The 14596-nt window shown below is 39.5% G+C and overlaps 1 protein-coding gene across 1 annotated transcript; it reads left to right on the forward strand.

The window, feature by feature from the left end:
- Positions 1-8398: 8398 nt before the first annotated feature.
- LOC136538698 (uncharacterized) lies at positions 8399-14235 on the forward strand. The gene is made up of 6 exons (XM_066530664.1): positions 8399-8456; positions 10410-10694; positions 10830-10934; positions 11029-11184; positions 11287-13933; positions 14026-14235. The coding sequence occupies exons 2-6, from the start codon at positions 10510-10512 to the stop codon at positions 14095-14097; spliced, it is 3165 nt and encodes a 1054-aa protein (XP_066386761.1). The 5' UTR covers positions 8399-8456; positions 10410-10509; the 3' UTR covers positions 14098-14235.
- The last annotated feature ends 361 nt before the right edge of the window (positions 14236-14596 follow it).

Below are 14596 nucleotides of genomic sequence, written 5' to 3' on the forward strand. Positions count from 1 at the left end.
TCGCTCCTCGCACCTCAGCGCCCGACTCGTCCGCTATAGCCCCACCGACCGACCTTAGGTTTTGGTGTTTGACTCCAAAGGGGGAGAGGGATCGAGTATGTTAGACTTAGAGGGAGCTTAGTATTCTATTATATTTGGTTTTTATGTGTGATACACTATTATGCATTCGTGTGTGTTTACTTTCATGCATCAAACTATATTTATGTGATAGTGTATCTACGTGATCGTGATATGTGACATGTGTGCTCTCTACTTTGAATCTCTTATATGTCATATCACTTGTGTTATGCTCATTTGCTTTGCTTTCGCGTTTTACTCCGATGCAAATGAGCTTTATTACTTGTACTCATGCTTATTTCATATCTTTTGAGTACATCATGTTGACTTAGGTCATATAAGCTTGCCTAACTCCTTTGTTCTTATTGTCAAAAGCTTATATGAATCAAGTATGTTGAAAACCTCAACTCTTTCACATATTCGAGGTGGTATTGTCATCAATCACCAAAAAGGAGAAGATTAAAAGTATCTAGGCCCTTAGTTGGGTTTTGGTGATTAATGACAATACATGATTACTATGATTAACGTGTGTTTTACAGATGCAATTAAGTTAGGTCATGGTAATAGAGATCGATTGGGCTATCATGGTGCTCATGCCCCTATGATGGAAATTATTTCGATTTTCAAAGGATGGATGACAAGGTTAAGGATGGACTAGTTCTGAGTGTCGATTGGAGTTGAAGAGACACTTAGAGTAGTTTAGGACTTTGTTTTTTCTTTGGCCGTACTATTAAGGGGGTATGGACGGGTAGCTTGACCTAGATGAGTCTAGTGAGTTAGGTGTAGTACACACTTGCTAAATCTAGCACTAGGTAGCTCCTAAGAAGCCCTTAGATCTATTGGAGCAAACTTTATTCATATATGATCGAGAGTTGGAAGTGAATGAGGGTCAAATACTGACCGGACGCTGGCGCAGAGTCCGGTCAGTTCATTTGATCAAGGTAAAATCATCTGGTGTGACTGGACACTGAGAGGTGAAGTGACCGGACGCTGAGTCCCAGCGTCCGGTCGACTCCAGTAAGGTTCCAAAGAAAGAAAATCACGATCGGACGCGTCCGGTCACATTTTAAACATTGGAGTTCGGGGAGAACTGACTGGAGCGTCCGGTCAACATGACCGGAGCATCCGCTCACCCCGCAGAAGCACATAACGGTTTGTTTTTCAGGCATGGTTATAAATACTTTCTCCATTCATGTGTGGGGGTACTTTTGCTTATTCCAACAATTAAGAAACACCTTTGAGAGTGCCAAGAAGAGCAAGGTCCTAGTGAGGTGATTGAGATTTGAGAATTCCAAAGAGAGCCCTCATTAGTGTGCTCAAGAGTAGCAAAGTGTGTATCCACCCTTCTCATTAGGCTTGTCGTAGTCAAGTGAGAGTTTATGCTTGTTACTCTTAGTGATCGCCAACACCTAGACGGTTTGGTGGTGATTGGGAGTTTGGTGATCATCTGGCGGAGCTTGTGGATGACCCAACTCAAGTTATGAGCGGTTGTGGGTGATTCACCGCGACGGAGTGTCAAAGAATCAACCCGTAGGGAGCACTTGATCCTTGCGCGGATCAAGGGGGAGCTCCACCCTTGTGCGGGTGCTCCAACGAGGACTAGTGGGGAGTGGCGACTCTCCGATACCTCAGCAAAATATCGTCGTGTTCCTCCTTCTCTATTCACTTTGAGCATTTACTTTGAGCAATTCAATTCTTGTCATTTACATTCATAGAATTGCCATGCTAGAGTAGGATTGGAACTTAGGTTACTAAACTTTTGTGCGGTAGATCAATAGAAACTTTCTAAGCACAATGGGTTAATTGGGCTAACCATAGGACTTAATTATTGTAAAGAAATTTAGAATTAGCCCAATTCACCCTCTCTCTTGGGCATCTTGATCCTTTCATCGGGTTTGAGTCGCGGTCTCCTCGCATTGCACAGGTGAGGATAAGGCTTGCTACTAACACCATTCCCTAGACCCACACAGAGCGGGAGCTCTCTATACTGGATACACCCTTCTGGTATGTGCGCCTTATGATTCCATTTGATATGCTAATTGTTGAGATACCAGGATATATAGCTAATAAAGGAACAAAAAATCCATTCATGTTTTAACATGATAACCAGTATGTGCGTCTTATGATTTAGGTGTGTTGACCTCCATGCACATCTCATATATATTTCTGAATTGTTAACCGTTTTCTTTATAATTTGCAATTGGCAGAGCTTGTTCATAAATATGCTTTTGGAGGCAGACCAAAGCTTTACTTAAATGATACATGGTCCCTAGTTGTTAAAAGTCAAATCCTTGCTGGCAACCGAAGGAGGGCTGGGAACTTTCAAAAGTGGGCTGAAAGGACTATAGCAAGTACTTGAATTCATTATGTATTGCTTGCATGATACTTCCTCCGTCCCAATTTATCTATCGTTTTCGGTGTCCATGCCACGACTTTAACTCAATTTGTACAAAATATGTGCAACATTTATGTCTCCAAATAAAATTGTTAAAAAACTAGATTCAAAGATCTTTCCAATGATGCTAATTATGTATCATAAATAATAATATTTTTTAATATATATTTTGTTAAAGTTGTTTCTCGAGAAGCGAGAACGACAGATATTCTAGGACATATTTTGTTAAAGTTGTTTCTCGAGAAGCGAGAACGACAGATATTCTAGGACGGAGGGAGTAGACGTGACTTGACGAAGGAAAAAAAACTATAGCAGTTCTTCCTAGAATTTTAGATTTCTTGCCTGTCGTCCATTGCTATTTGGGGTGCAATCCTGCTGTTACTATTTCACATATGAACATAATAAGAATGAAAAACAAAGAGAAACTAGATACATGTGGTACTTTGTGTTTTCACGTAAGAGTCTGAACTTCCTATTATTGACATACTAACTCAAGTGCAGAAAGGTCAAAAACCTGTAAATGAAAAGAGGGAGAACCCACATGATGGAGAACACGGAGGATGTGGAGAGAGGAGCCCAAGGGTGCAGTTGTTGCGGATGACCGTGAACATTGAAGCTATGCCGAATCAGAAGCGACAGTGGTACCAAGTCCGCTCCAAGGCGTAGGGATAGAACACACCTGTTTTCTCAATCATTCTTATACTTTTTTTGTGAAACATAATTTATTGAATGCGTGTATATAATCCTTTTGCCATGAATAAATTTGTATGGTACACGTGTGTTATAAGGTGGACAAAACTTTATTTTGTGGTTTCATGAGAAGATAGTTTTCCTTATGATATGGTTTGAAGTTTACCCCGGAAAAATTTCCTCTAAAATGGCATTATTTATTCTATTTGTGCGTTTATTTCCATGTGTATTAACATTTGCTTCTATTTTTATTGTAATCCATTTATCTGAACAATGTTTGAGGTGAGGGCACGGTTACAATTTTTAGTAGATTTGTGATATTGTCCAAAGCTATGAGATGATTGATGTCTTGCAATGATCCTTTCATTAATTTAGTTTTCTATCTATGTTTAATTGTTTATTCAATCTATTTTATAGGCACGTCGGTAGATAATGGAAGACAAAATTCAAGCATTCATAATTTATCTCTTTGACTTTGAGCATGAGTTTTGTTTTATTTTTAATTGATGTATTGTCCTTTTTGTTTTTACTATAGCATTAGCACGGGCATACATGAAAAACGAATATGTCTTTACACTGCAGAAATCTTTCAAGATCATGCATAGATTATTCTTGTATTGAATATTATATATATACAATCACCTAAATATTAGAATTAAACTACAAAATTTTGAATTAGGATACAAGGTAAGACATGCAAACAGATATTTCAAAACTGCCTGTAGAGTCCAAAGAACTTAATAAATAAATTCTTCTGGAGGCTATGCAAATTCTCTCTAATCTTTTATTTGGTGTAGTTAGTGTTATCATAGTACCTGCATGTATTCATGGGAAATAAATCGTGGACAAAACATGGATATTTTTTTATGCGACATTCCAACATGGATCCATCATCCTGCCTCCATGCGATCCGACGCGCGGCATGCGGCAATCGTACAAGGCTTCCTCCAAAGATCAGGCAACTTCTTCAACCCTAAAAATTATATCAATTGATTGCTGAAGAGAACGATGTAGGGTAGAGATGCCAATATCTTTGGGGTAGATCACATAAAGGATCAGTCCCTCTATGAGATTGCTTACAAGAGACTCAAACTTATATCTAATCATGGTAATATTGAATTGCTTTGCATCAAAAGCATCGACAATGATAAACAGGGACGTAGGTTTTAGTATGCATAGTGGAGGAAAACTCAACCTTGGCCTTCTCAGCAGCTTTTCTGAGCCTTTGCAGTGCTAACTTGTCCTTACTCAGATAGTCAAAAGGTGTACCATAAAATTATACACCACTAAGAAAAGTGTCACCATTGGTTGCCTTGACCTAAAAAATATGTCGAAATTAAGAATTACAACACCTAATTCAACATCTTGGAACAGACCCTCAAGCGAATACCTTATTCTACAATATATGTCTGTGTGGAATAGTCCTAAAGCCACACATATTTATACGGTGAGTATAACATACTTTGTTTTAAGATTTTGTGAGAGATTTTTTAAGACACGCAGTATTATCTATGTGACAGGCACTAATATTTACATATATACTCAATCCTGTGTGTACAGGATTATATAGAGATCTAGCGGAACTTATTCATGGATTTATTGGCCCATGAAAGAAATAGATATCGGAGAATTCTTTTTGTCGATATAAAATATTATCTTAGCCGTATCACGAAAAAGTCTATACAGTAGAGTTTGTGAGCCTGCGACGTCGCACTCTCCATGACTGTGTTAATTTCATGAACTTTGCTTTTTGAAATAAATATCACTTTAACATCGGTATTTAATTTAACAGTATTGTTATCTTATCGTGCGATCCGTGTGTTTTTAGTACAAAAGATTTAGTTATCCCGTAGCAACGCACGGACATGCTACCTAGTTAACAGTATAAGATTGACACTGCGATTACAATGATAGGTGGCGCTTGGGAAATGAGAAATGATGGTTGGGATAGGGAAATAAGGGGGGTGCAATTATGGGATATATTTGGTCCCATATTTGAGAAACAGGAAACTAACAGTCATGTTCGCTTATGCTGAAATTTGGCTTATGCTAAAATATTGTGAGAGTAATACACTATTCTATAGCTAAAAAGTAGCTCAAGCGAACAGGGCTATGGTGTTTGGGAAATGGAAAATGGTGGTTGGGATAGGGAAATAAGGGGTGCAATTATGGGATAGATTTGATCGCATATTTGAGAAATAGGAAACGAAGATGGTGTTTGGGAAATGGAAAATGGTGGTTGGGATATGGAAATAAGGGGTGGAATTATGGGATAGATTTGATCCTATATTGGAAAAAATAGGAAATGAAGATATGATAGGAAAATAAAGACCAGCATACTTATCCCATACCTTCTCTTTTAATGCCAATCTATTTCCCTTTTCCTATCTCAATCCGCATCCAGACGTATCCCTAATGTAGGTGCGCTACTCTTTTACGCCAAAATACCACTTCCATTTCATAAGTCGCCAAAGCACCGTTTTGCTCTCTCTTTCTTGTATATATATTTTTTCCCGAGTAGAATCCTTCACTGCAACACTAGTGGTCGTGAACTGTGTATGTTATTATTTGTTTAAGTTATTTATAGTAAAACCTATTTATTTGAGTTGAAGTTCACGCCTTAATGCGAGTGCTTACATTTTATTATATTTATACTACTTTTTAAGTAGTAGACGATGTACTCCATACTTGTCGAGGATAAGACGTCTGTACTAACATAAACTAGCACTGGGCACTGGCCCTTGATGCAAAGGCCCTGTTCGCTAGTACGCTAGTACGGGGTAACCCGAACATGGTCAAAGTGGCGGCCTCCGATCTAGTATCTTAGGGTGTATTTGGCTAGTAGAATGACCCCACGTTTTATGAGAAGGTGCATCGTGAGTTTATCTATGAATTTTGACATAAGCAACCCAATCCTCGTACATATAGTCACCCTGTTCGTTTGTTGGTTTTAGCCAGACTTATTCAACCAGTTAATAGTGCTTTCCTCTTACAACAAATCAGCACCAGCCAGTCCAAACCAGCCCAGAAACCCACCAGCGAACACACCGAGTAATTATTAATTTGTGAGGGATGAAATAGTGATGCATCAATCTATTTTATTTCACAAACAAAAAAAAAGTACGAAGTGAAAAAAAGATAGACCAATCATTTCTCAAACAAACACATCGTTAGCGTCCACCAGTCCCTATTATTCTCAGGACACACATAATTTTCATCATGTTCGTTTGTTGGTTTCAGCCAGAACTTATCAGCCAGCCAACAGTATTTTCCTCTCACAATAAATCAGCACCAGCCGAGTTTATCAACTCAGAAACCAACCAACGAACATACCGTTTATCTAGCTGTGACTGAGGCACATTCAAATCTGCATTTAACTATTAATATTCGGATAATGGGGCAGTAAAAATAAGCCTGTTCGCTGATTGATTTCTGGTCTAGTTTAGGCTGGCTGGTGCTGGTTTATTGTGAAAGAAAAACACTGTTAACTAACTGGTTTGGACTAGCTAAAACCAACAAGCAAACAGACCGAATATATGGTATTTTAGAACCGAGCAGTGGTACTATGTGGAAACGGTTCAGCGAAGTGAGTAGTAATAATATTGTGGTTGTGGCAAGAAAATATAAGAAGAAACATGTGGGCAAGGAAAAGAAGAAGAAGAAGAAACCGTGTGGAGAGAGAAGAGATTAGTAGTAGCAGTTGGATAGGAGTACAGCAGGTTGCTAGCGGTTTTATCAAAAAGAAAAAGTTGTTAGCGGTTTTATAAAAAAAAGTTACTAGCGGTTAAGATCTTTTTCTTTCTGTTCTTGTGATCAAACATATATAGTGAAGATCCTTTTTTTTTCTCTCTTGTGATTAACATATTAGATAAAGTAAAAATGCAAATACATAAAATAGATGAAATTATTCTTTATTCTCTTATAATACTAATAATTATTATAAATTTATAATAGATGCTACGTCACCGTTCGTTTAATGGTCCATTATAAGTTAGTTTGATTGATGCCTAAATTAACATGTATTTAGGTTTTTGCAGTGCAATTTATTTATGTTTAGTTATTTGTATACATAATGTTGAGAGCAGATAGTATAGGTTTACTATGCACATACGCAAAACAAATATTCTCAACTTTATACTTCTACTGGACATATAAGATCACGAGACGCTGCGTAAACGGAGTGTCTGAATCTAGGACTAAAGTTTACTTCCTGTCATATTGAACGCTCGATGTCAATTAGAAGGACTCAGTACGAGGTAATTATAAAACTAATTATATAAACGGTGACTAATTTGTGAGATAAATTTATTAAACATATTAATCCATGATTAGCATACTTTAACATCACATCATCTCGCAAATTAATCACGATTTATGGAATTAGTTTTGTAATTAGTTATTATTTATTATTTCTAATGAGTATCAAACATCAGACGTGACCACGACTACCGTTTAGTTACTTGTATCAAACACCCAGTTACTTTGGATAAGGTCTAATACAAAACTTCAATGCAACCATTGTCTAATTCTATCACGCCTCCGCTCTGGCCGCCTCTCCTACATTGCTCCACCTTTTTTTCCTCTCGTTTTCCTCCTCGTCTCCTCCCATTTCACTGCGCCGCCCCCACCCTTCCGCCGCTCTCGCGTCGGGACTCGGACTCCTCGTACTCATTGGAGGCCTCCTCCACTCGGGACTCCGGCATTGACGTCGGTAAACTCCTCGCCCTCCCTCGCGATCGTCCTCTTCGTTCCTCTTGCAACGGTTGCCTTCTCCTCTCTTATCTCGCCGGTGCAATCGCTGGCGGTTACGGGGCGAGTGTTTAGGGTTTAACAGTGACCACCCCAGTGTGCGGATTGCCTCCAAGGTGGGATCTTGGCTTTTTATCCTGTTCGCTCCAGTTTTTTGCACTTTTTTTTTGCATCTTCCTTTAAAGATTTTGCGAGCACTGGAGTAGTACTTTATACTTAATGAAGATTCGAATCCTTTGCATTATTTCTACCTTCTATTTATTGTGCTTTTAAATTGAGTTTTTTTCCGCTTCCCTTTTTATTTCCCGTAAAATCGCCCGTTCTTGTATTCTGATTTCTCTCTATTAATGTGCATTTATTTGCACCATCGATTACTACTTTGGGGTTTTGGTTCTCATGTTTGGCTCTCTGAGTTCTTTGTCTGGAGGTTGATTGGTGTCACGTGAACATCATCGCCTATCTGATCATCGTGCGATGTTCTATGGATCTCAGATTAATCTGTGACGCCGACGACCTGAGGCCAGGGCGAACTCCACACATTCACACCGGCTGCGGGGACGACAAGGTATTGCTCTTCTCTCCACTCTTCCATGCATGGACTGCTCCTAGTTCTGCTCCAGACTAGCATTACTTCAGTCTATTCGCATCTATGGCCGTCTCCCTCCACCTGCCGGGCACAGTGCCTTTCACTCATAAATTGGGCATTTTCTGTTTGGGATCAATTGCCAAGTTCATGTTTGTTTTACAAAACAAAGATTGAAGGGTTGGGCGTTATGCCGGGATGCATTGCTGTTTGGTCGGTGGTGGTCAAGCGTGTCCTTCACCCTGTTCGCTTGTGCTTGTTTGGCTGATAAGCCATGGCTGAAAGTACGGTTGCTGATTTGGTGCGAGAGAAAAATACTGTTCGTTTGCTGAAAGCACGACTTATAAGCCAAACAAGCCCAAGCGTTGGCACTACTGATGCAACCCTTCCTTTCGTTGTCAAATGTATAAGGAAAGTTTATAGACTCAATTTGGTAGTGTCACATTTTTCTACAGTTCTATATTTGGAGGGAGATGCTTTTGGCTTGTTTGCGGTATTATTGTGCGCATATTTGTGGATGCCATTTTTTCTTAGATGTGAAAGTAGTACTCCATATGCTTTTTTTTACCACAAGGTCCACCTGTATCAAATATTTACCAAGTGGAACACAAGACACTAATAGAATTCTAACTCCAAATTCAAGAATTTTAACTCCAAAATCATGCTGTCTCGCTTATTTATTTAGCACAAAAATGATGGTAGTATTTAATTCAAGTCTTTTACAGATATATATTACTTTGCACATACACAAAATATATTGGGGTATTTCTCACAAATTATTCCTGGGTCCTATTGAATATCTCTTTAGTTAATGTAACAAATTCGTACAAAAAATGATCTCTAAGCAATGTGAGGAGTGCTATAAATTACATGCTACCAAATAAATTTTCACATCGAAACTCATCATTTGCTATGAGAAACAACTAATATTACATGTGGGGCTACCAGAGTTTTTCTTTCAAGAAAAAATATCTTTCAATAAGGTTTATTTGTGATTTATCTTGTTACTACATATAACAAAGTTTGAGTATTGACCTAAAATTTTAGCATACGTTGATGATGACTTTGATGGCACTGCTTATACAGTTTTTAAATCTTTTCTTGTTGATTTGAAGTCATACCGAAAGGGCGAAAGGGTAAGCATGGTAGTTGGCGCAGGCTTGGAGTAGATATGGACTTTGTATTTACCATCGTATAGATTCAGATGCCTTTTAATTACTAAGTAGTACGCATGATTGCAGGACTTATGCATATATTATTATTGTCAATGCATATTAGGCAACCGGAAACAAAATTTACATATGCGTACATGTCAACTTTTGCATTTATTTGTTTTCCTACATCAAACTCCAGCTGTTCTAAAATTTAAGGTATAGTTTTTGTTTTTGCCATTTTGCTTTTCCTTCAAAATATAAGGTTTCCATGCTGTTTGGACTGACCACTCATTTGCCATCACCAATCTATCTCTTCTGTTTCGACATTTGAGTAAACACAACACAACTATTCTCTCCCTTCTTGCCAAGACATTATTAATCACATATACTATCTATTCCTCTACCATTTTCTTGTCTCTATAAGCTCCTTATCCTTTGTGGCCAGTGATAGTATGCCGGTATGCCCTATAAAGGAAATGCGGGGACTCTCTTTCAGCCAGATGCCAGATTTTACAGTTCAGTTTTTACTGTAGACTACCATTTTTTTTAGAACACGACTTCACGTGTACTGAAGACTCTACCATTCAATTCTACTTATTACTATTTTCCTATGCCATAATTATAGGGTCGGATACTACCATTTACTGATATTTGAAGGATGATTTAGGGAGTATGAACTAAAGTGATCCTTGGTAGAAACTGGTAATTCATGTGCTAAATTGCTTATCAAGGGCCATGTTGCAAGATTTATCCAATGATTATCTATGGGTATTGTTGCTAGGAAGCAAGTGAGAAGAATAAGGATTCAAACCAGCTTCCCATCTGTGACATTTGAGCTTTCATGTCAGTGTCCTCTTCATGCAAGTGCAGCTGGATAACAAATGGGTTCAAAAAGGATATTGTTGTCATCAGTACATGGAGAAATTTTTGGACAAGCATCACAAAGTTATTCGCGCTCCGAGAAGTATGAGTGGGAAAACTTAATCCTTCGTCAAAGTGATCAAGCAACAAGGGAGCAACCTGATCATGTAGCAACCCTGCACTTGCCTCTGGATATGCCTGAGAGGTTATTCTCTTCATCAACATATCAACACATGAATTAAATTCCAGATTCCATGCTATACTGATATTGCTGTTAGTTTTATAGATTCAAATTTATCTCCTATTGTTGGATTTATGTGATATTGTGATGTGAAAACAGGGTAGAAGATTCTCTGACTGAACCTAGAGGTGGTTATGATTTGCACAGAACTGGAGAAGTTGTGAGCAATAGATATTGTAACTTTGCTACGTATGGTGTAAAGAGGTATGCCGTGTGCACCTATTTCCAAGCTTGGATGCTCATTGTTACTTATACCAAACATTTCAGTTTTGTGAAACTTTGATGCTTTGGCATGCAGATTGGGGCCATCACATGGTCACCGACATTCTTCTGCGATTTATGGCCCTGGAGATGGAGTAGGTGGGTGCCATCTATCTTGCTGTTCTTATGGTGGACGCCATGGTCAATATCATGCTTGCCACAACCATTCATCGGAATGTACCAGATCTTACCGGTAATCTCTTGTTCTGACCTTAAATATTTGTCTTTATGCATTTCCAACAACTTTTCATACTATTTAGTCCTGGCCATTTAAATAGTTTGTTTCTTAATCCAGGAGAAAGAAAATCCCTTCCTTCGATCATGTTCCTCATTGTGCAAAAGGACCTGACAGACAGATACATCCAGCAGCAGGAGGTTGTAGGAAGAATTATTCTGCTAACCAGGGGAGTGGCAGTCAGAACAGACAGTATCATGATGATAGATATCCACCAACTAAATTCCTGGATGACCATTTTTCTGAGATAGATGCAGCAAGACACCGGTCTTACTTGTGCAATTTTCAATCTTCAAGTAAGCATATTCCTATTCACCCCTCACATGGTCAATCATGTCAAAGGGATGAAGTAGCAAAAGCTCACCCCAATAGACCAGTTAATGGATTTCGTCCCATCCACCATGAGCAACCTGAGCTTTCTCCCAATGAAGATTTTCATGAATGCTCTGATAACAGTCGAAATCTCAGAAATGCTTATAATGGCAAGGTAGTAAAAAGCAAATTTATAAAACAAGATTTCCTTGGAAACACTTACAGTGGTGCTTGTGCTGGTAAATATGATAGAAACAATAGCAGGAGAAGGAATGCAGATCATTTGGGTGGAAAGAAAGCTAGGAAGAATGACGCTAATAAGGACAAATCTAAAAGGCTCCGCTGCTCCATTGAGCAGGACCAACGACAACAAGTTGAGTCTGAGAAGATGAGAAATGATAGTCGGGAGGGAAATGTTGAAATAACCAAGTTAATGTGTCAAGATGGAGCAAAAGGGAACTTCAACCCAAAGAAGAATGCTACAGCTCCCGCTTCTAGTAGCTCAACAAAGTGTGATGGGAAAAACATGTTAAGTCCCAAGTGCAGCAAAACTATTGCTTCATCACACGCACCAAATTTGAGCGAAGGAAGTAAAGACATGGATCTAGAATCTGACAACGATGTTGATGTTTGCACTGAAAGAGGTATACTGCAGCATATTCCAGTCACCCATACAGAGAGGAATATACAACTGAAAATATCAGATAATGTTTCTCAGTCTGAGGCACTTCGCCGAGATTGTTTAATCCTGTGGAGAGAAAGACAATCAAGAAAGAATAGTGCTGCTAAGGCTGATAACATCGTGAAAGCTGACCAACGACAGACTGCACAAAGAAGCAAGATGTCAACTGGAAGAAGAGTGAGGAGTGGAGGACCTGCTGCGTCTTCTAGCTCAGAAAGAGATAATAAAGATGACACTGCTTCAGAGTGTTCTGACCAATTTAGTAGTGCAACATCATCTGATGAACTACAAAAGTGTGGTGAAGGAAGAGCTAACAAAAAGTTAGAGCAGACCGTCAAATTCCCTAGTAACAGTAAATGCAACAAAAGGCCTCAAAACGCAACAGCTGAGAAAGGACTGAAGTGTAGTCTCAAGCTTCTGCGAGAAGCAAATCCTCTTGAAATTGCACAACCTAAAGAAAAGGAAAAACTTGTTGACAGGAGGCAGGTATCAACTGATCATCCCAAGGTGCATAGTAGTTTGGATGGTTGTTCTGACACTTGTAAGGTGGATCAAGCAGCTGTTTCACACTGTGATAATAGTGCACATCAGAATATTTCTCAACAGGAGACAAATAATGCTGATTCGGATGCAGGAAGGGAAGAGAAACCAGGTGTAAAATGTGAAAAGAAAGCAGGAGGCCATGGTGCCAAATTGGCTGAACAATCTACTGGTATGTATACTGACCCAATATTGCTTGACAAAGAGACTGTTGCTAGTTGCTCAAGGCATGGCACTTCGAAGGTAAATGCACTAAGGGTTCCAGATCATGAGATTGGAAGTACTTCATGCGATGGATCAATGCTGCCTAGAGGAACTGCAAACATGTCCCAAAAGAAGTCCATCAATCGGTCTAGTGAAAGTTACTGCATAGATTTCGAAAATTGTTTAGATGGAAATGATTGTAGGGACAACCAACAGGAAACCACGTATGATAATGTTTTAAGGAAGAAGCAAGAATGTTCCCTGCTGGCAGAGACTGAAGATGAGCTGAACGCGAAAGCTAGAAAGGAGGATTGTCAGCCTCAAGCCTGTAGGGTTGAGATCGCATCAAATCAACGGATAACAACAGAGGATCGTGCTTCTGATACAATTCATTTTGGCGCTGCTAAACAAGATGACCGGATCCTACGTCCTTCAATACCAGACTTAAATTGCTCGCCTAGTATGATCAGTGATGAAGATTTTAGGGCACCACCTGAGGAACCGGTTTGCCAGGTAACTGCAGACAGTCTGAAACCCCAGAGCATTTCTATGAGTCTTTCAGCTTCATTAACTGGACCCACTTCAAAGGGAGAACAGTTCAAGCAAGTAGAGGAGAAACAGTGTAATCAGGCTGAGGCAACAAACCAAATCACCAGAGAAGCTTGCAAAGACGGTACCTCTGATGCAGCAACTCAGTTGCAGATCTCCGAGTCAAATACTGGGCCTCCGCAACTAAGCGCAGTCGAAGAAAGTAGCACCTCAATGAATGCGCTCAAGTGTGCCTTGTGCGAATTTGTCAAAGGCTTTGTAAAACCTCTGTGGGAAAACGGTCTGCTATCCCGGGAAGTCCACAAGATTGTAGTGAAGAAGGCTGTGGATAAAGTGGCAGCCGTCTGGGCTCACTCGGCAGAAATAGACATCCCAAGAATTTTGTCCGATGAAGCTGAAAATATAAGGACCCTTGTTAAGGTAGATTACCAATCCTTGTTACAGTATATTCTGTACTGCAATGATGTAATACCATGATTAATTGGCTAATGTAACATTCACTCGTCTTGCAGGGCTACCTACAGATGTATGTGGGAAGGGAAGTCCTTAAGAAAAGTATCCCCAGAAGTTCTCGAGCAAAGTGAAACACGATGTAGGTGCCTTTGGTTCCCAGTTTCTGTATTTTCGTAGTTTTTCTCCATAGTTTCTGCAGGTAGCTCTGCACAGGTAGGATGTGAAGTTTTACAAGGCGATGGATATTGACAGATTGAACGCTGACAAAGTTTGACCATCTTGGAATCCTGTCTAGTTGGTCGTGATGTGCGCCTGTTTAATTTAAGCGCATCATCATCGAGTGATGTAACCTATGTAACTTTGTGTGTGTTCGTTTACTCGGCTTTCGGCCAGTGATTGCGTCACTTTTCCTCTGCAGTCATGAAAGTGTCACTCTGGTTGTGAAATGGTGCGAAGGGCGCAGCCGAAAAGGCAAAGTGGGGGGTGGTTCTGAAATGGTGCGCGTCTCATCTAAATTTGATTTGATTCATTTCATGGGCTCTGGTGGTGCGTCATGCTTTTTGAGCAAATGTTGCTTCCAGCACGGAGGCTGTCAGGCAACTTCTGGAAGACACATTTTATCGTGTTTTT

Source organism: Miscanthus floridulus, chromosome 2 (assembly GCF_019320115.1).
Source record: "Miscanthus floridulus cultivar M001 chromosome 2, ASM1932011v1, whole genome shotgun sequence".
Lineage (NCBI taxonomy): Eukaryota > Viridiplantae > Streptophyta > Magnoliopsida > Poales > Poaceae > Miscanthus > Miscanthus floridulus.